Here is an 18,766-nt window from a genome sequence, read left to right on the forward strand (position 1 = left end):
AAATACGTTTTAGATAAATGGTTCAAACTTTCTTTAATCTACTGACTGATGGTGGTGTCTTAAGAGTATTGATAATCCACCATCGACGCATGTGATCTCCTCTACCATATGCACCAAACAATTATTGAAAAATTTTCTTGGGGACGCTCAAAGATGATTTTTCAACCTTGTACGTATGAGGTGAGGAGGTTATTCGTTGGAGTTATAAGATCTATGAATCCATTTTGTTTATGTCACAAAATTAAATATAATTACTTGTATACTTTATTATTAGATGTAATAAAATATATTTATTAATTTATTATTCGATGTACTAATTGAGTATATAGAAATTGTGCACAAATAATTATTGAAATTAGTAAATCGATATGAACCGAACTAAACTGAAGATTTGGTTCAATTTTTTTACGGTTCGGTTTCGATTCTAAAATTAGAAATCTTTAATTTATAACATGTCACAAATTTTGTATTTGCTTTTGTATCCATGTAATTTATTCCCACAATATATATATTGAAAAGTAAACCGATTATTTTCACAATATTATTAAAAAAAAAAAAATTGTGATTTAGAACTAAACCAAATAATTGGAAAAGATTTATTTCCAATTTAGCTTAAAACCATACCAAATCGAATGTGTGCATACCTTAATTTATAGATTATTTTTTAATAATTAATAATTTTAGAAAAGTAAGAAAACTGATATTAATTTTTGAAAAAAAAAAAAAAAAATTTAAAAGTAATTTTGTAAAGTGAGGCGAGACTCGAGAGACGAGATTGGGACGACGAGAACGTAAAGAAGCAAATGGGATGGCGTAGCTATTCCTATGATGGTTGTAGCTTACAGAAACACCCGTAGATTCCGGTTGCAGGTAAAAGGAGAAAAAGAAAGTCGCCCCGTTTTGAAGCGAAAATGAGAAGAGCCAAAAAAGAAAAAGTCCCCCCACTAAAAAGTGAAATAAATACTTTCACTTTCTTCCTCTTGAAGCTCTAATAATTTTGGATCTGCCAATTTCAAATCGCCCCAAACCCCAAAAAACAAATTTGCTTTTTAGTATGTAAATTTCGCTAATCCTTGTATCTTCCTAGCTCGCCTTCTTCAACACACACACACACACACACACATATATATAGCATTTTCTTCAATCTTTGTATCATTTTGCTTCATACACAAACCACCTTGTTCATTCTCTTTAATCTTCTCCATTTTTGACTTTTAGCTATTTATTTCAGGACTCTCTCTTTGGTGGTGTCATTTAAGCAGAGGCTTTAAAAGTTCCCGTGCAGGGACACTGCTGCCTCGTTCACTGCGCTCTCAAACTCTTACCACAACTGATCCTTCCATTTCAGAGGCCCCATATATATCAAACACATATCACATGTATCTCTATATATGTATATGTATCTCTATATCTGCATATATATTAATTAGTAATTAATGTAAGCATTTTGTTGAACGATTGCTCTGTTCTTTCTTATCTACTCGTCTCCACAATCCGTATAGTGTTTAATTCTTTCTTCATTTCACAATCAATTCTCTTCCGAAGATTGTATATATATATCCTTATTCACACACACATACACTTAGAGAATCGAAAATGATTACATGCATAGCTCGTTCAAACGAGCACAGCGATGAATCTCTTAATCAACCTGATCATGAAATAGACCCTAATAGTAATGGCACGCATGGTACCAAGCATGCCATCAAATCTCTCACTTATCAGGTAATTCATCTTCTCATACTATCATTTTCTTTTCTTTTCTTCCTATGATGTGTATAGATATGTGTGTGTGACTGTGTATTTGGGGTTTTAGATCAAGGACATGGCATTGAAGGCATCGGGAGCGTATAGGAACTGCAATCCGTGTTCGGGACCGTCGGCTCAGAACCGACACAAAAGCTATGCCGAGTGGGACTCGGCGTCGGAGAGGTTCCGGCGGACGTATCGACGGACGGGGAGCTCGAAATCGAGCTCGACGACGGTGAGGCCGTGGGGAAAGGAAATGGAGGCGAGGCTGAAGGGGATTTCGAGCGGCGAAGGGACGCCGGCGGCATCGGTGAGTGGGCGCCGAGTTGACCCGGTCGTGTTCGTGGAGGAAAACGAGCCCAAGGAGTGGGTTGCACAGGTGGAGCCCGGTGTTCTCATCAATTTTGTCTCGCTTCCACGTGGCGGAAACGATCTCAAACGCATTCGGTTCAGGTACTTTAGTGTTCTCTGATTTTGCTTTGGACGATCCTGATTTGTCTGATTAATTGTTTCCCCGTTTCTTAAGTGGAATGGAAAAGCAAAGGAGGATAATCTAAAGTATATAACCTATATTCTTGTTTGGAAAGTATGAAGAGAAAAGACAGAAATTACTGTATTTTATTAAATTTACAATTTTGCCCATTTTCATTTAGATAAAAAATAGTAAAGCATTGGTGCATTAAAAATGTTCACAAAAGTAATGCTACTATATTACAAATCCCAAAGCTTATTATGTTTTTTAAAAAATATAGGACAATACTTGCTTACTCACGGCCATGTGTGATCCAATCACAAATATACATATTGTCTTCATTATAAAATCTGAAAAGTAATAAATGAATAAAATAAAAGGAATACGTGGTTTTCCTTATATATTAGTTTCCTTATTTTATAATTAAAGACTATGTGCATTTGTGATTGGACCACATTAAAAGATATGGTCCAAACCTAAGTCACACAATCTTTCTTAACAGGTATCACTCTTACTAGCGCTCTCACGCTCTGGCTCAAATTTTAACTATTTATGACTTTATTCTACTACTCTCACGCTCCTACTCTCAAATTCGCTTTCGCTCCTCTTCCCGCTTAATGTGACTTAGGTCCAAACACAAATGCCATTGATTATACGCAATATTACCTTTTAAATTTTAAAACAGGCTAGCCCAGAGGCTCCTGCCATTGTCAGGATTTGGAGAATGGTTGTTACTTGTTACTTTATTTGTCCCGTAAACAACAACAATTTTCCAAAGCTAGACAATGGCAAGAGCCTCCTTTTGTCAGAAAACAATTCTGAGTGCTAAAACAAATACACACACTCTTTTGGTAAAACAAATACACACACCCTTTTGTCGGACTGGATCTCTCCCCTCCTTTTTGAGAATAGGGGCCAACGGCCCTTTGGTAAATAAAGAAGATATTAAAAAAGCCTTAGGACTGAGATGTATTTTTCAATTTTGTTTTCTTTGTAATTATAAGGTTGTTTTGAAAAGTTCCATTAAAAGAGTTATCATTTCTCTTCAAATTCTCCAAGAATAGTGAAAACACTGTTATAGGGGTTAAGTGATCCCTCCTTGTCACTCATTTTCTCTTCTTTTCCTTCCTCATGTCTGTGATACAACTTGAGGGGCAATAGAGTGCATCCATGATGGCATTCCCCTTCCAGTTCCATTAATTACTGTGGACTAACATCATTAGCAATTTCTCCATGGACGGAATTGCCCATCAGTGGTCTCATTTCCTATTTGATTAAGTGGTGCTTGGTTCTGGGAGTAAATACCCCAATGCTCATATTACTCCTTTGGCATTGGGCTAATAGCATCCATGAGACACCTAAATGAATACTCAGAGCACATTGAAAGCATGACTTATACAAATCTTGAAACAGCACAATTGTTGAAGAATTGAGAATTGACCATATTCACACCTTGGCTGGAGTACTGTAATCAAAACCGGTTCCCCTTAAGTTATTTTAGTTGTTTGATCCGTTCCTTGCTTTTTAGTATCAATTATTAACACTTTTGTGGAAAATTAGATGCCCCCATGCAAAGTCAATGTAAATTATTACTCCACGCAGTAAGGGCAGTTTTGGGTTATCAGTACGACAGTATCCTTAAAATATGGAGGGGGTGTTCTTTTTACTTCTTCTTTTTTTGTCAAAAAAGTTTTGCGAAGGTCCACTTTAGTGGCCTAACATAATCAATATTTCATAAAAAGACCACCTACTATAATTCTTAGGATTACTTTGTCTTGATGTGTTTGATGCTTTAAGCGTATACATTCTAGCCTAGGCGTCATGCTCATGGCACTAAGATTAGTTATTGCCATGACCATGCGTTTTTTATTGCTTCACCTTTTTGGCATGCATAGGCTGCATAGCAAGCATCATCCTAATATCATTTTCCTAAGACCACTCTTTCTTCTTAATTGATTTCTTAAAAGTTATTTCAAATGCACTGCATGTGATATGTTATCACTTTTGTGATTCGTTCATAAAAAAAAATTAAAAAGTTGTCACTCACGTATTTCAACGGGTTTAGTAACGATCCTGATTAATGGTTTATTTATTTTTAAATAGTCGAGGAATATTCAATAAATGGCAAGCTCAAAGGTGGTGGGCAGAGAATCATGACAGGGTAATGGAACTCTACAATGTCCAGAGGTTGAACCGCCACGCTTTCCCACTTCCTACCCCTCCAAGATCTGAAGATGAGGTGAGATCCGAGCTTAATTAGCTCTCAGACTTGTAAGTTGTAACCTTGAAAAGGCATGTATAGAGTGGTTTTGCTTGCCCCATTTACCATTTAAGACATTATTATTTATAAGCTTAGGTTGTCCAGCTTCAGCCACATCATCGTCTCCAACCCAATATTGAATTTTTTTTTTTTAAACTAATTTGTGAGCGGTAAAGTTGAATAAGATGATGACGTGGCAGAATTGGACTAAGCCAGCGGAATTCAGGAGAAAGATTCTGTGGAGAGGATCCTAATCCATATATATATCAAATAATTTGGCCTAAACAAAAGCTTACTGATGAAGCTCGGCTTATTTTGTCTTGAATCAAAGTTAATCAAGTACATTGGGATTTTGTTCTTTTTGTTTTATGCCAATGATTTCATTCACCCACTTCTTCCAGGTTTCAAAAATTGAATCTGCTGACAGTCCTGTAACACCGGCGCTGAGCAGAGAACGCCTGCCTCGTTCATTGCACCGTCAAGTGGGAGTGGGAATGGGAATGGGATACTCTTCCTCGGATTCACTTGAACACCACCATCCAATGCAATCTCGAAATAACCATGACTCTTCCGGTCTCGCGTCGACCCCAAACCTCTCAAGCATTAGTGGGGCTAAGACAGAAACATCATCAGTGGAGGCCTCTATAAGGACTAGCTCATCAAGAGAGGCAGATCACTCCGGAGAGTTATCCATCAGCAATTCCAGTGATGTAGAGACAGAATGGGTTGAACAGGATGAGCCAGGAGTTTACATTACTATCAGAGCACTGCCTGGAGGCACAAAGGAACTCAGACGTGTCAGATTCAGGTTAGTTTAACTTTTCTCCCATGCAAACTCTATAAAACCCCTCAATTGGCCACTACTTGTGGCAGGAAGAGCGGCATTGCATATTTGTGGCATTTTGAAGGGTATATTTTTGTAAAATTATTCCAGCTCAATAATTTTTCCTGGTTGAACTGAAGAAGATCAATTCCTGGCTATGTAGATAGAGGGTATATTTTTTGTCTTTGTCGGATTGGAAGTGTTGCGGATAGGCCTTTTGAAGTTAATCCAAAAGTGAATATTCTCTATTTGCCTGAACTTTCTGTAGGTTTGGCTCAGAGGAAGGTTGATACATGCTCAATTTCTGGGCCATTAATTGAGGTTCTACTTGTTGCTAAACACATCTTCATATTCAACTTCTTGAACCAACTAATTGGAATTTCACAGATGAATCTACTTCTATCTCTGTTATTTGGGTGCATGGAAAATTTATAAATGATTATAAGGATGGATACATTACTCTTCTATGTTTATCATTTGATTTTTTTTTTTCCCCTCATATTGGTTTGGACTGAATTGGGTTATTTCCATGCTATATTTGTGCGGTGCAGCCGGGAAATGTTCGGGGAGATGCATGCTAGATTGTGGTGGGAAGAGAACCGAGCAAGGATACATAAACAATACTTGTAATTGAGCATGCATGTGGTTCTTCTGCGTTCTTGTTCCTGTTATTCCCAGTAAAATGTTTTCTTTAGAAGAATCAAAAGATGCAGCAGGCACCTTTGGGGTGATCAGTGACACCATTTCAAATGCTACCTGCCCAGCTTGTGGTCAGTGGATTTCCCTATTAATATCTCTTTTTTCTTTTTTCTAAGTAATATAAAATTACGGTGGATGTAGAACAACAATTGTGTATTTGGAAGTGGAGTTGGTTGGGTATAGAAGGTGAAAGTTGACAAATGTCGAATTTGAATGAAAACTTTATTTTAATGCCAAGAGGGGGCAAAAATTATCTTTCTTCTCCTTGCCTCAATTGATCACAGGCCACGCAGATTTTCTTATCAGGAAATGTCTCTATCAGGGTTATTGTTTTTTTCTATATGGAACAATATGTACTGGGAATTATGGTACGTGAAGTAAAATTGCTTCTGTCAGAAACATAGCTATAAAGCCTATAATTGGCTGCAAAGAATATGAAATTGAACTGATATTGAACAACCAACGTGCTTGAGAGATTGACTGAACTAAATCTGCAGCTCCGATCACTGTACCCAACTGAAACTCACTGTGACAAGAAAAGGTGGTTGGGAGAAAAAGACTGAGCCTAGACATTTTACGTTAAAAGGCAAAGAAGATACTGTTAAAGTACACTTTGGTCGAATTTGGTCTTCATTAATTATTGTCAAACTTCTATACTAATGGCTCGTTTGACATGCGTTATAATATTGTTTTTCTGATATTGATATCCAAATTTGAACTCATATCATATTTGGGACGGTTGATATTAGCGTGGAATAGTTCATACCATATCAGGTTTTTTTGGGCAAAACACATATCACCAAATTGGGATATAGTGTGTTTTGATATTTTAGCCGAGGAACTATCGCAAATTTCTGAACTTCTCAAAACAAATTTTCGTTACTAACCATGGTTCGATTTCTACTCAAAACACTCCTACGACAAAACGGTTGTTTTGATATTGACGAAAAACATAACGCTTAAAACAAATCACATGTCAAATGGACTATTAGAGACACTCAATCGAACACTTGTTACAGTTCATCCTTCCACCATTGTACAATCAATAGCATTTGTCTACTCGATTCTAGTGGAACAACATAAAATCATTTGGATGCTTGAAATTACTCGATTACTTTTCTAATGTAACAAAATAAATTTATTTTGGTGCTTGAAAACGATGGATTACTGATGATGGTTCAGTGTTGAGATATAAAATAAGCAATAGGGAGTCGAATAGAATTTTCAAACTAAGTGCATAATACTAAAAAGTGCTTTACAATAAGAAGAAAAAAATATATGGTTTTATTATCTCTTCTTGTTTGTATAACTAAAGAAAGAGAAAAAGAAAAAATAGTTGTAATTCTTTTTTTTTATATAAAAAGGAGGATGAGGTAAAAAAATTTTGATACGAGTAAAAAGGAAATTAAAGAAGGAAATTAAAGAAACTACTAATACATTATAGTAATAAACAATACTAACAACACTAGCGAGAAACCTTCATTCTGTCAATTTTTTTTTTCTCTTTTTATCGGTTAGGTCCACTTTCTTTTTGTTCTTTTCTCTTTTCCTTTCTTTTCAGTCTTTCCTTTTAATCCAAAGGCAAACATTGGGGTGATTGATTTTGTCGTTTACTCATTGGCAACAAGAGGGGGGAAATGAAAATGGAAATGGAAATGGAAAAGGAAAACCTGAATTCCAAAGCTCCTCTCCAATTTATATGTCTACAGTGGGTCCAGTCAGATGCTTTTTTTTTTTTTCAACAAACAAAAAACACAAAAACACCCTGATATCCAGTTCAATAACCTTCAGCACCTGGGTAGGCCAAACATCCCACCTCACATCACCAGATTGAGAATTTGTGAGCAACGAAATTATTTTCCCTCGGCGTCCAACCAAGTCGAAAATGAGAATTTGTCTTCAACATGAACCGGATCACTAAAGGAAATGAAAAGGGATCCTAAAGATTGGAAGTAAAGATGGATAAGCAATCACCTTCTATATCTATCTTGTCATAACCCCATTGGATTAATATCTTCATTCCTTTGCAGAGAACCCAAGCCTCAGCGACCTCTGAACTGGCCACATGAGAAGTAAAAACAGATGTAATTCTAATTGGATTACCATTAGAATTTCTCAAAATAAGACCACTGCTAGCTTTTTTTGAAGTAGATCTAGAAGATGCATCAGTTGGAGGAACCAAGTGAGAGAGAGAAGCCAACCGAGAAGAAGAAATCGTAGAAGGAATACCTTAATCAAGGAAAGACCAAAACTCATTAAAATTAAATAAAGCTCGGTCCACAATGTTCTTTGGATTCCATTTTATACCATTGAAACAAAAATCATTTCTTGCCTTCCATATCTGCCAACACATGAATGAAAGCAGGCTTATAAGTTGGCCAAAATATTCAGCTTTCTTCCACTTATCCGATAATGTGCACCATACTGCCTGCCAACAGTTAGAAGCCTCATTACTGAAGCCCAGACACAATGGACTATATTTCCAAGCAACTAGAGCAATAGGGCATTTACAAAACATATGAAGAGTAGATTCATCTTCTATCCCACAAACTTTACAAATAGCTTCAGGCACTACATGATATTTTTTAAGATTCAGCATGACCGGTAAGCGATCCATCAACTTTGCCAAATGAAAATTTGAATCTTTCTCTTATTTTTATTTTTCCAAATTTCCTTCCATTTGGAAAGAAACTCTTGGTCAATGCTGCGACATGGACGTCCTAAAGATTTAAAAAGATGATGATCAGAATCAATGATTGCCTTATAAGCTTGCCTTATAAGCACTTCGAACACTAAACAACCCATTTTGTGATAAACCCCAAATTTTGACATCTTCACCACTGTACTCTCTAAGGGGAATTTGAAGGATAAGAGCTGCATCTCTTTTGTTGAAAATTCTGACAACTAAATCTTTCTTCCATTGCTTGAGATTATGATTTATAAGGTCCGCAACTTTAGAATTGAATAGGATCCAGGATCGAGGGGTGTCACAAAAAAATTATTTGGATCAAGAAGGTGGGGATCCTTCCAGCAATCAATTTTATTGCCATTCACCACTCTCCACTTCCATGATCTGCTCACATAAAGAACCATCAGAACTTTCCATTCTCCAGGCTAATTTGGAGAGTAATGCAAAATTAAATGCTTGTAAATCTTTAAAGCCCAGACCACCAACAACACTTCGAGTACGAAGCTTCCACCACCCAACCCACTTGAGATGAGAACTATATTCCTTTTCCACTACACAAAAAAGTTCATCATCTTTTTGAGAGATCGTTACACGTAAAAACATGTATTTTAAAGCATGACATACAATAATTGGGAAGTAGACTTAATAAGAACTTCCGTTCCTGCTTTGGAAAGCATCTCCCCTTAACTTGTTTAATTTTTGAACTAATCCGCTCAGAAAGAAAATTAAATGAAGCTAATTTGGAGCGACCAAGTTTCGATGGAAGACCCAAATAAGCATTTTGTCTAAATACGAAGCTCTCTAGGGTAAGTCAATCAATTATGAATCTATGACCAGTGGGGGGCATTTTTTTGTCCAAATGTCTCTCCCCAGCTTCGATCTCAATTAAGTGGCATCTTATCCTGGGCATGGATCAATGCTTATGAAAATGAAGGCTGATATTGGATTGCTCTCCTCTTCAACCCTCGACAACACTGCAAATCTCGGTCTATTCAACTCTGTTTCTCAACTCAACAAGCTTTCATCACTTCATTCTTCTTCATTTGCCCTCGTGAGCCTCAACAATCAGTAAAACCAAGAAGTTTACCAAGGCGATCAACATCGTCGTCTCGGCTGCAACAATGGCCACTTCCTTCAAGCCTGACGAAGCTAGGGTTCCTCCTGCTCTTCCTTTGCCCACTCCTCCTGTTACCAAGGCAAAAATCCAAACTCATATATATATATATATTTATGTGTGTATTTATACATAATTGTTCTTTTGATCTGTTTTTGTTTTTTTGTTTCGGTCATTGCTAGTTATACGTTGTAATACTCTGTTGCTCTTAATTGATTCAAAACGCGCATATGCGTGTATTCGTGTGTATGTGTGTGTTCCGAACGATTCATGTCAGACGCTTATTATAGATTTTGTGCTCCTTGATTCAAATTTGTTCAACTTTGTATTTGAATGTTTAAATTTTTCTCGGAAAGAATGAGTAAGTAAATGAGATTGCTTGAAAATTGAACAAGTCTGCTTGAATTTTTAACTGATCGGTAGAATAGAGAGTGAATGATTTACGAGTGAAGTGTTATCATACATTAGTCATTTTATTGTAAGTGTGTTAGCTGTTGGTGAATTACTTGTAAGGGCTATGGGAAATTGTATGGTATGTCAAAGAAGAACTAGGTTGGGTTTTTGAGTACTATTTTTCTCTCATAATGTTAACTTAAACTGAATGGATTTTGTCTCACTATCTTTTTTTCCTGGATGTCTTCTGAAGTGTTTAGTAGAGTTGTGACATTTGTTTCTAAAGATTCCACCTTTGGATCATCAGGCTATAACACTTTGTTCCTTCTATTTCAGTTCAAGATCGCTCTTTGCCAGCTGTCAGTGACTACTGACAAGGAGAGAAACATTGTTCATGCTCGAAAAGCAATCGAGGAGGCAGCAGAGAAGGGTTCTCAGCTTGTTGTTCTTCCTGTAAGTGAAGGAATTTAAGTGTATCTGAGGGTGCAATCTCATGTTCTGCACATTGGCATCACTTCTCTATGTGACTACTAAAATTTTCTTAGATGTTCAAGTAAACACATTCAGGTTTTGGAAGCTTGAGTGGAACAAGAGAATCACAATAATAAGTTTTCCCGTACTATTTTAACCTTATCTCATCAGGTTTACGACCCTGGTGCCATTGGATGTTCATGTTGTCCAATACGTAAGACTTACAGCTTGTTTGGACCAGATAGAAAAGCACGGCAGCAGGAATGGAGTCAAATAATTTTTTTTTTTAAAATTGTTAAGTAAACAATGTTTAACTACTGCCTGTTCAGTATTTTTTCTGGAGCCATTTTAATATTTTGGATTTTCTTAAAGCTCTTTCAAAGTTCAATTATGAAATCACTGGCTTAACACTGCTTCAAAATGGTACTCGTATTTTATAGGCTTGTAAAACCCTAAAAATAAGTAAAAACCTTCTAAAACACTTTCTATCTATCAGTACTAAAATTGCATACCTAAAAAATGCTTTAATATTGGAAATTGCAGCATTATTATGTGAAGAATTCATAACATGGCTCTAATTACTTTAATAAATCAATTGCCATGAGATTACACCGGCTGTTAGTTTGAGTGATATCTGTTGCCACCCCAAAGGGAAAGGTGCATCAATCATTTCCCTGTTGGAACATATGTTTGTATGTGTACATGGGACATAAAAGAAAGTGCCATAAGATTTTCTCTTTATTCTGCCCAAACCGGCCTTCAATAATGTGTTTTTTTGTCACAGTTTATATACTCAATGACATTTGATATTCCCATGTTTGTTTTTCCCCCATCTGTGATTGTCTATTTGTGGCCTGTGGATGGACATCCTCTGTCTACTCGCACTTAATCTTCCTATGATATATTGGTACTGCATCTTTCTTTGGGCACTGGTCCTTCTAGATCTAGAATTAATAATGGTTCCCCTCCCATCATGTCAGGAAATATGGAATAGTCCGTATTCAAATGATAGTTTTCCAGTATATGCAGAGGATATTGATGCTGGTGGTGATGCAACCCCTTCAACTGCAATGCTGTCTGAACTTTCTCGGAGTCTACATATCACAATAGTTGGTGGCTCTATACCAGAGCGCTCTGGTGATCGGTTGTATAATACCTGTTGCGTCTTTGGAAATGATGGAAAGCTCTTGGCCAAACACAGGAAGGTATGTGTCCTAGCTATTCTTACTCAGTCGTCATTTAACCAGTTTGCTAATTTGCTAATGGCCAATTAGGAATATTATTCATATAGAGTTCCCCATTTAACCGCTTTGCAATAGTTCCTCTTTGTGCATCTAACAAAAAATTTTGGTCACATTCCATGAATACAGATACATCTCTTTGACATTGATATTCCAGGCCAGATGACCTTTAAGGAATCAAAAACTCTTACAGCAGGGGAGACACCTACGATTGTAGACACAGGTTTGGAGTGCTCTCCCTTCGCCTTTTACAAGGACAGTATGACATAGATTGAACTCTTCTTTCATTTTCTTTTCTTTTTTTCCTTTTTTCATATCAAAATTTGTATTATGCTAATAATCCATTAATTGGTTTGTATCAAAGGCTTGATTGACATGTCTAATGTTTTGTTAAGTAGATATTTATAAAAGATAGAGGGAATTTACGATAGGCTCTCAAAAATGCTCCTTTAGTCAGTTAAGAGGGGTTTATAAGCCTTTTGGATATTGAATTGTCATTTTCCATAGCATCTGGTGATCCAAGTTAGTACCATGTGAAAACATCTTTAGAACCATTAAAATAAATTAGAGGTTGGGTTGTTTCTTGAATTCTAAAGCATTAAGGATGCTGATGCAAGACGGCTTTAAGAAACTTAATCACATTTTAGGTGTGTTAAAGCCAGATACTTTGGGTAGAGTTTGACTCATTATATGCAGTCAAGATGATTAACTCCCAATGCAAGCACAATTGGAAGCATGAAAGGTGCTGCTGAGCTTCATATTTTGGAAGGAATGCAATAGCAGGAAATTGGAAAACAAAATATCTCATCTGGCTACTATTATTTATTCAACAAGTTACTGACAGACAGAGTGACTCTTAGTGAAACGCATGTGGATTAGGTAGGGTGGAAAAAAGAATGTAGATTTTAGAAAAGAAAGGGTTTGGAAGTTCTATATTTATTTTAAGAAGTGATAAGTTGCTGAAATTTATAAATTTGATTGCTAAAAATTAGGCGTGACAGCTAAATAAGGTGTTCAGGTGTCAAATTGAAGGTTAAAAGATGGGAAAAACAGCAGGACTGAATGTTCCACTTAGAATTATTAGGAAATTTATAAATTTGATTGCTAAAAATTAGGCATGACAAGTAAATAAGGTGTTCAGGTGTCAAATTGAAGGTTAAAAGACGGGGAAAAGTCAGGACTGAATGTTCCACTTAGAATTCCTTAGGATTCACCTAATAGATTAAGGTATTGAAGACCAACTAGGTTTCTATATGAAAATTCAATCAAATAACTTGACCCTAAATAAAACATCAAATACACTTGACTCCCAAAACCTAAAAAAACTAAATAATAAAACTATATTAACTGTATATTTCTGTAAAAGTAACACATATTAGTACTTGAATTATATCCAAGCTTCATTAGACAAGATCTAACTCAAGCTCCAAGGGGTTTACAATTTGCTTCTTTTCTTATTAACATCCTCTACAACAGATGCTTTAAGAAAAATATATAAGCTTTAGAAATGCTATCAAAGAGTATAATTTAAGTCTTAATTTTATTAGAAACAATATAGACTTTTTTACTTGGGCTAGGATTAAATCTTTGCTAGGGCCTCCCTTGTGTCTTACTAAAGGGTTGTTCCGAGTCGTAATGAGCTGGTTTTTTTTTACATATTATCAATATATTCAGACCGAAAAAATATAGATTTTTTTGGATAGATAAAATTAATATGGATTTTAATAAATTTACATGGGGTATTAGAGTCTGTAATCCTTTGACGTCTGAATTTGACTATACTCCAGATCTGATATCATTGCCTAGATATTCTCCTAATAGAACTGTATGTTGTATCATGTTTGGACAATATTTAGTCTTTCTCCTCTGTTGACTCTTAACGATTTGATATGGAAAAGGAAATATAATGACATAGAATATTTAACAGCCACCCAGTTGTTCACCTCCATTGATGTGGATTGTCAAATTCTGACTTTCTTTTTCTCTCTGCAGTAAATTAAATTTTCATAAAAAGGAAAAAACGTTAAGGGTCCTTAACGTTTTTCCTTTTTAACAGGAAAATTTTGTTATTAGTTCATTTCTTATCCACTAATATTTTGTTTGATGTAGCAGAAAATAAACAAGCGAGTTTGATTTGCAGATGTAGGTCGTATTGGTATCGGTATATGTTATGACATTCAGTTCCAGGAATTAGCGACATTATATGCGGCAAGAGGTGTGTTTTTATTTTTATTTTTATTTTTTCCTTTATTAAAATTAGTTGCTATTGATTTCATTTGGAGGCTTATTTCAGTCATTTCTGTCATCTAAGAGGACAGTTTTTCGATTTTTCTCATCATGCTAACATTTCTACAATTATTGTGTTCATGTACATCAAGAATGGGTGTCCTTCAGTATGGTGATTTATACTGAAGGACCTTGGGGATAAGATGTACTTTACCTCAATTGGTAAGCTGGGGTTAGATGGACCATCATAACTAATTTTTCCTTAGTAATCTACTTCTCAGAGGTAAAATTTATATTAGGAATTGTTAAGCTTTTTCTTTGATCTTTGGTGAAAAATGTAAATTTGTGCAGTGTTTTTGTTTCCCGTGAACCATCAGAGATCTTTAAGCAGTTTTTTTTTTATAAAATGGTTAATCTTTAAGCAGTTTGATTACTTGTTAAGCATATGAGCGATAGGATTGTGCATCCACAAGGCTGTCTGCCATCCAATCCATAAAGATGATTTCCTATGAATTAAATAATGTTCAGAAGGTATCTTTTTAATATTAGATATCTTTTATAAGTTATACTCTCACAAGATACTGATGCATCTTAATTTTAAGTTGTGATTCAAGTAAAGATAAAATTGTTGTTGATGCAATGTTGGAAATTAGCAAAAATGGGAACCAAAGACCTCTCAAAACCTGTGATCCCCAAAGCCACTGACAATGGTTACATTGACAGTGTTGAATTGTTTTGTGACTGAGAAGTGTCAAATTGTTAATTACATCTTTAAGATAAAAGAAAATAAAGCATCCAATTTACCATAAAAAAGCAAAATAATGGAAAAAAATTTATTTTCTTCATTAAGAACATTTAAATTTCGAAAGACATAGTTAAGCTACTAAAGAGCATTTAAATATTGAAAGATGCACACACATGTTAAACCCTGAACGCTGACATTATTACTGCATTGGTATCTGGTGCTTACTCTTTACAGTGGAAGTATAATTCCATCTCCATTGCAATTCTGACAGATTGAAATTGCAAATCCGACCATTTCCTGTTAATTGTCTTTACTTTTTTTACCCTTATTGATTTCCCTTGGTCTGAAATTGTTGAAAAAATTATTCATATGATTCTTTCTGATTATTATATTGGCATAGATGTTGCTAACATCAGGACTGTGCCAACCTGAATATTAGGAGCTCACTTGCTTTGCTATCCTGGAGCATTTAACATGACTACTGGTCCACTGCATTGGGAGCTAATGCAGAGGGCAAGGTAATGCTTTAGCATGTAGTATCTGCAAGTTACTTCCTTGTAGAAATTTTCAATTGTAAGTCCTTTTGGGAGTATATAAAATTCTGGTTGATTGGGGGAAGATGAAATTTGGAATTCTTTGCAGTAGACAAGTGCATCTCCGGGCTTCTGTTTGTTTTATGGACTTCTGCCTGCTCTGTATTTTTTAAGTGTTGATTACTTATATGTTTGGTCATGTGCCTGTGCTATAAAAAAGTTAGTGTTGCCTTGAACATCTAATATGTCCATCACTAGTAGAAATCCACCATTCATAATACATTTTCTTGCTTTGTCATTGGCTGTGGAGGACTGAAATGAATCATGCAATCATGGGTGTTTTGTCTTATAACAAATGGCAAAGAAGATATAATATTAACAATATGGAGGAAGTTGTCCTTTATGTGTGACAAATAACAAGCACCAATCAAATGCTAATGTTCTTAGTGACTGAACTTTGCTGTGGTCTTTTGAGGAGTACTGATTGAAGATTTCATTTGCTTTTTTCCTCTTTTAATTTTTTATATATTTTAAATTCACTTTTTGTTTAATGTTTTGCTCATCTTTCTTCCTGCTATGATGTAATTATTACTGAATTGCATGGCTTGTGTGAAGTGTACCTCTTAACTGTACTGATTCTATGTTCGTCTGTTGACCTGCAGGGCAGCGGATTGTCAGGTATTCTCTTCGTAACTTTCTAATTTTGTTGCATGTTAAAACTGCTAGTAATATATTTATGGCACATAATAATATATTTCCGATTGTCAAATCTTAAGACTGAAAGGTTCCATGCTTAGCGCACTGATGCTTTTAACATAGACAGTGGGAGTTTGATTGGTTTGAAATGGAACCTATTAATCCATCTTTTATTTTCAGTTCTAAGCCATTTTAAATATTGAAAGGAGCTATTGCTTCTACTTTTTCCTCTCTTTTACTTTTAGGTGGGTCTTATCTGACCTGCTGTTGTGTAACTCAAAATTCCTCAAAGGTTTTTGGAGAACCTTTCAGAAATAAAAAAAATAAAACAAGTAAAAGCCACAACTTCAAATGTCAAAACCAGGCTTCTTTATTTTATTTTTCTTATTTTCTTTTGTCATTTAATACAAGCTATTTACTCTTCCATTATAAGGTCTAGTGGTGTTCTACAAATTGGGAAACCACATATCACATTTAGTTGTGACCCCTTTATCACATAGTATTCTTCTCCATTTTTGTTCCTAAATCGTGATGTTCTCAATTTGGTAAGGTTATTGCTGCTCTGTACATTTGTAGGTCTTATAAGAAAAACTGTCATTCACAGATTATTGATCTCCCAGGAAGAGAAGAAAAAAAGAAGAAAAAGAAGTTAATGCATAGATTACCTAGTTGGTTTAGTAGCTTCCAGTTCTTAAACACCTGGTGATCACTTAGCTGGTGAACATGGGTCTTGTCCTGAACAACACACTGTTTAATTCTGTAGAACTTTAGTCATTGCCACGTCATTGCTTGGAAAATTACTGATGTTTGAAGTATGTATCGAACATCATCACATTAATTGAACAAAATAATGATTTGTGTCATGTTTAGGTTTCACTACATATTTCCTGTCATAAATTTTTTCGTTTGTGACTTATTTGGTGTCCACACTCAACTGACAGTTGTATGTTGCAACTTGTTCACCTGCCCGAGATGCTGGTGCTGGTTATGTGGCTTGGGGGCACTCCACCCTTGTTGGACCGGTGAGCATATACTGTCAATATTGAGTCTTCCGTAGTTTCTTACATCTTACTTGCATGACAGTGGTGATTCATTTTTATTTCTCAGTTTTTGCTTATGATTTTAATGATCTAAATAATGGAGCATGTGTTCTGACAAATAATAGAATAGGCCTAAAAATTTGAACCTTTCAATGATATAATTTATTTGTTTTGAGCGTTGAAGAAGCCTCTGATGTTTACAAATTTTTTTATCCTTGAATGCCAATGTCTAAAGAAAATTAATGTGGCAGTATGGAGAGGTACTTGCGACAACTGAGCATGATGAGGCGATAGTCATTGCAGAGATCGATTATTCGCTAATTGATCTCAGAAGGTAAGATGCTTACCCACCATGGAATAATAAACTTTCTAAAAATCTTCCAAATTTCTTAGTTTTGATTGATTATGTGGTAGTCATTTCCTTGATAAATTCCATCATTTTACTGGCCACCTTACTAAACTAATCATTCCCGATCCATGTATTTGTAGAGGTCAGTCATTCATTCATCAATTTTCCTGCTTTTTATTAGTTTCCACGATTGTGGATTGAAAAATTCCTCTCCAATAAGAATCATATAACCTTATTTCTTCTCCAATAGCCCATCAAAGCCCAATCTTGATCAAGCCCAAATATGGTCAATATCGATCCAACGTTATTAATATTAACCTCTCAGCCCGCTAAGAAACCCATTCGGCCCATTTACATTATAATCAAGTTAATCAAGTCCTGCTTAACAAAGGATCCTTCGCATAAGGAAGTTCTGCATGGGAAAAGTCTTGCATGGAAGGAATTATAAAAGGAAAGAACCTTGTTGGTAAAGAATTATATATGGAATGAATTGGAGGACAGGCATAGCGAATCCTACCATAATTTCACCTTCTTTTTGTATATAAATAGAGGCTTAGACCTACAATAAAGATCATCCAGTATTACAAGTTTTTCTCTAAATTACCTACAACGATCTTATAAGAATTTAGGCAGATGAGTTTTTCACCATTTTTTTCTCGGATCTGAAATGATACAGATGCATAACAATCATTTTTGCACTTTGTGGCCACATTATGTCCATTTTCAACGAGGATATTTTTTCCACAGAAATAAATGGACCCTACAAATGATTTAGCTCATTCTCCATGGTTCCTTAGTTTTTAACTTGCGTTATAACTTGCAGGACATACCTTCCATTCCAGAAGCAGAGGCGAGGGGATTTGTACCAGTTGGTAGATGTTCAAAGGTTGAACCCCAAATCGACCAAGTAAGGAATTTGAGAAACTCTAAAAGGATGTGAAAATGTGAGTTAAATTGTGATGAGGACAGCAACCATGAGAGCATCTCACAGGGTGTTATCGGCATGATGATCTAGTCAACGAAAGAGAACATTCTCCACTTGGTGGTGTTAGGATGAACTGTGCCCGAATGGGTTTGTTGGATGTTTCTTTAATGTTATACAGCCTTCATTTGGATAATTTAAGTAATTTCTCTCTTTCTTGGCTTTTTTTCACAGGGACAAACACCAAACAAAGTTACCATAATATAAGATAAGGCCCAAAGACTTTGCAACCGTAAAAGTATTTCACGTCCCAGCCCAAACTAAAGACCCATAATGAATTGGTC

The 18,766-nt window shown here is 35.6% G+C and overlaps 2 protein-coding genes across 9 annotated transcripts; both read left to right on the forward strand.

Moving 5' to 3' along the window:
- The first annotated feature begins 538 nt into the window (after nucleotides 1-538).
- On the forward strand, nucleotides 539-6,357 carry LOC132275975 (protein Brevis radix-like 4). 3 transcript variants are annotated; one of them, XM_059777205.1, is made up of 6 exons: nucleotides 539-1,725; nucleotides 1,817-2,202; nucleotides 4,325-4,460; nucleotides 4,883-5,289; nucleotides 5,573-5,625; nucleotides 5,856-5,917. In XM_059777205.1, the coding sequence occupies exons 1-5, from the start codon at nucleotides 1,597-1,599 to the stop codon at nucleotides 5,592-5,594; spliced, it is 1,080 nt and encodes a 359-aa protein (XP_059633188.1). In that variant the 5' UTR covers nucleotides 539-1,596; the 3' UTR covers nucleotides 5,595-5,625; nucleotides 5,856-5,917. The 3 variants fall into 3 exon arrangements, with proteins under 3 accessions (XP_059633188.1, XP_059633187.1, XP_059633186.1); XM_059777204.1 differs by lacking the exon at nucleotides 5,573-5,625 and having other exon boundaries at nucleotides 909-1,056; nucleotides 1,232-1,725; nucleotides 5,856-6,357; XM_059777203.1 differs by lacking the exon at nucleotides 5,573-5,625 and having other exon boundaries at nucleotides 909-1,052; nucleotides 1,232-1,725; nucleotides 5,856-6,357.
- A 2,978-nt stretch (nucleotides 6,358-9,335) lies between these two features.
- LOC132275976 (omega-amidase, chloroplastic-like) lies at nucleotides 9,336-18,618 on the forward strand. 6 transcript variants are annotated; one of them, XR_009470814.1, is made up of 10 exons: nucleotides 9,336-9,888; nucleotides 10,536-10,652; nucleotides 11,651-11,875; nucleotides 12,041-12,134; nucleotides 14,052-14,126; nucleotides 15,322-15,400; nucleotides 16,078-16,093; nucleotides 17,053-17,133; nucleotides 17,387-17,485; nucleotides 18,324-18,618. XR_009470814.1 is itself a non-coding variant. In XM_059777206.1 (10 exons), the coding sequence occupies exons 1-10, from the start codon at nucleotides 9,814-9,816 to the stop codon at nucleotides 18,409-18,411; spliced, it is 933 nt and encodes a 310-aa protein (XP_059633189.1). In that variant the 5' UTR covers nucleotides 9,343-9,813; the 3' UTR covers nucleotides 18,412-18,618. The 6 variants fall into 6 exon arrangements, 5 of the variants coding, with proteins under 5 accessions (XP_059633190.1, XP_059633193.1, XP_059633192.1 ...); XM_059777206.1 differs by having other exon boundaries at nucleotides 9,343-9,888; nucleotides 17,403-17,485; XM_059777207.1 differs by lacking the exon at nucleotides 15,322-15,400 and having other exon boundaries at nucleotides 9,338-9,888.
- The last annotated feature ends 148 nt before the right edge of the window (nucleotides 18,619-18,766 follow it).

Source organism: Cornus florida, unplaced genomic scaffold (genome assembly GCF_030987335.1).
Source record: "Cornus florida cultivar Cherokee Brave unplaced genomic scaffold, ASM3098733v1 CherokeeBrave_3.0.0_Hap2_Chr10, whole genome shotgun sequence".
Taxonomy (NCBI): domain Eukaryota; kingdom Viridiplantae; phylum Streptophyta; class Magnoliopsida; order Cornales; family Cornaceae; genus Cornus; species Cornus florida.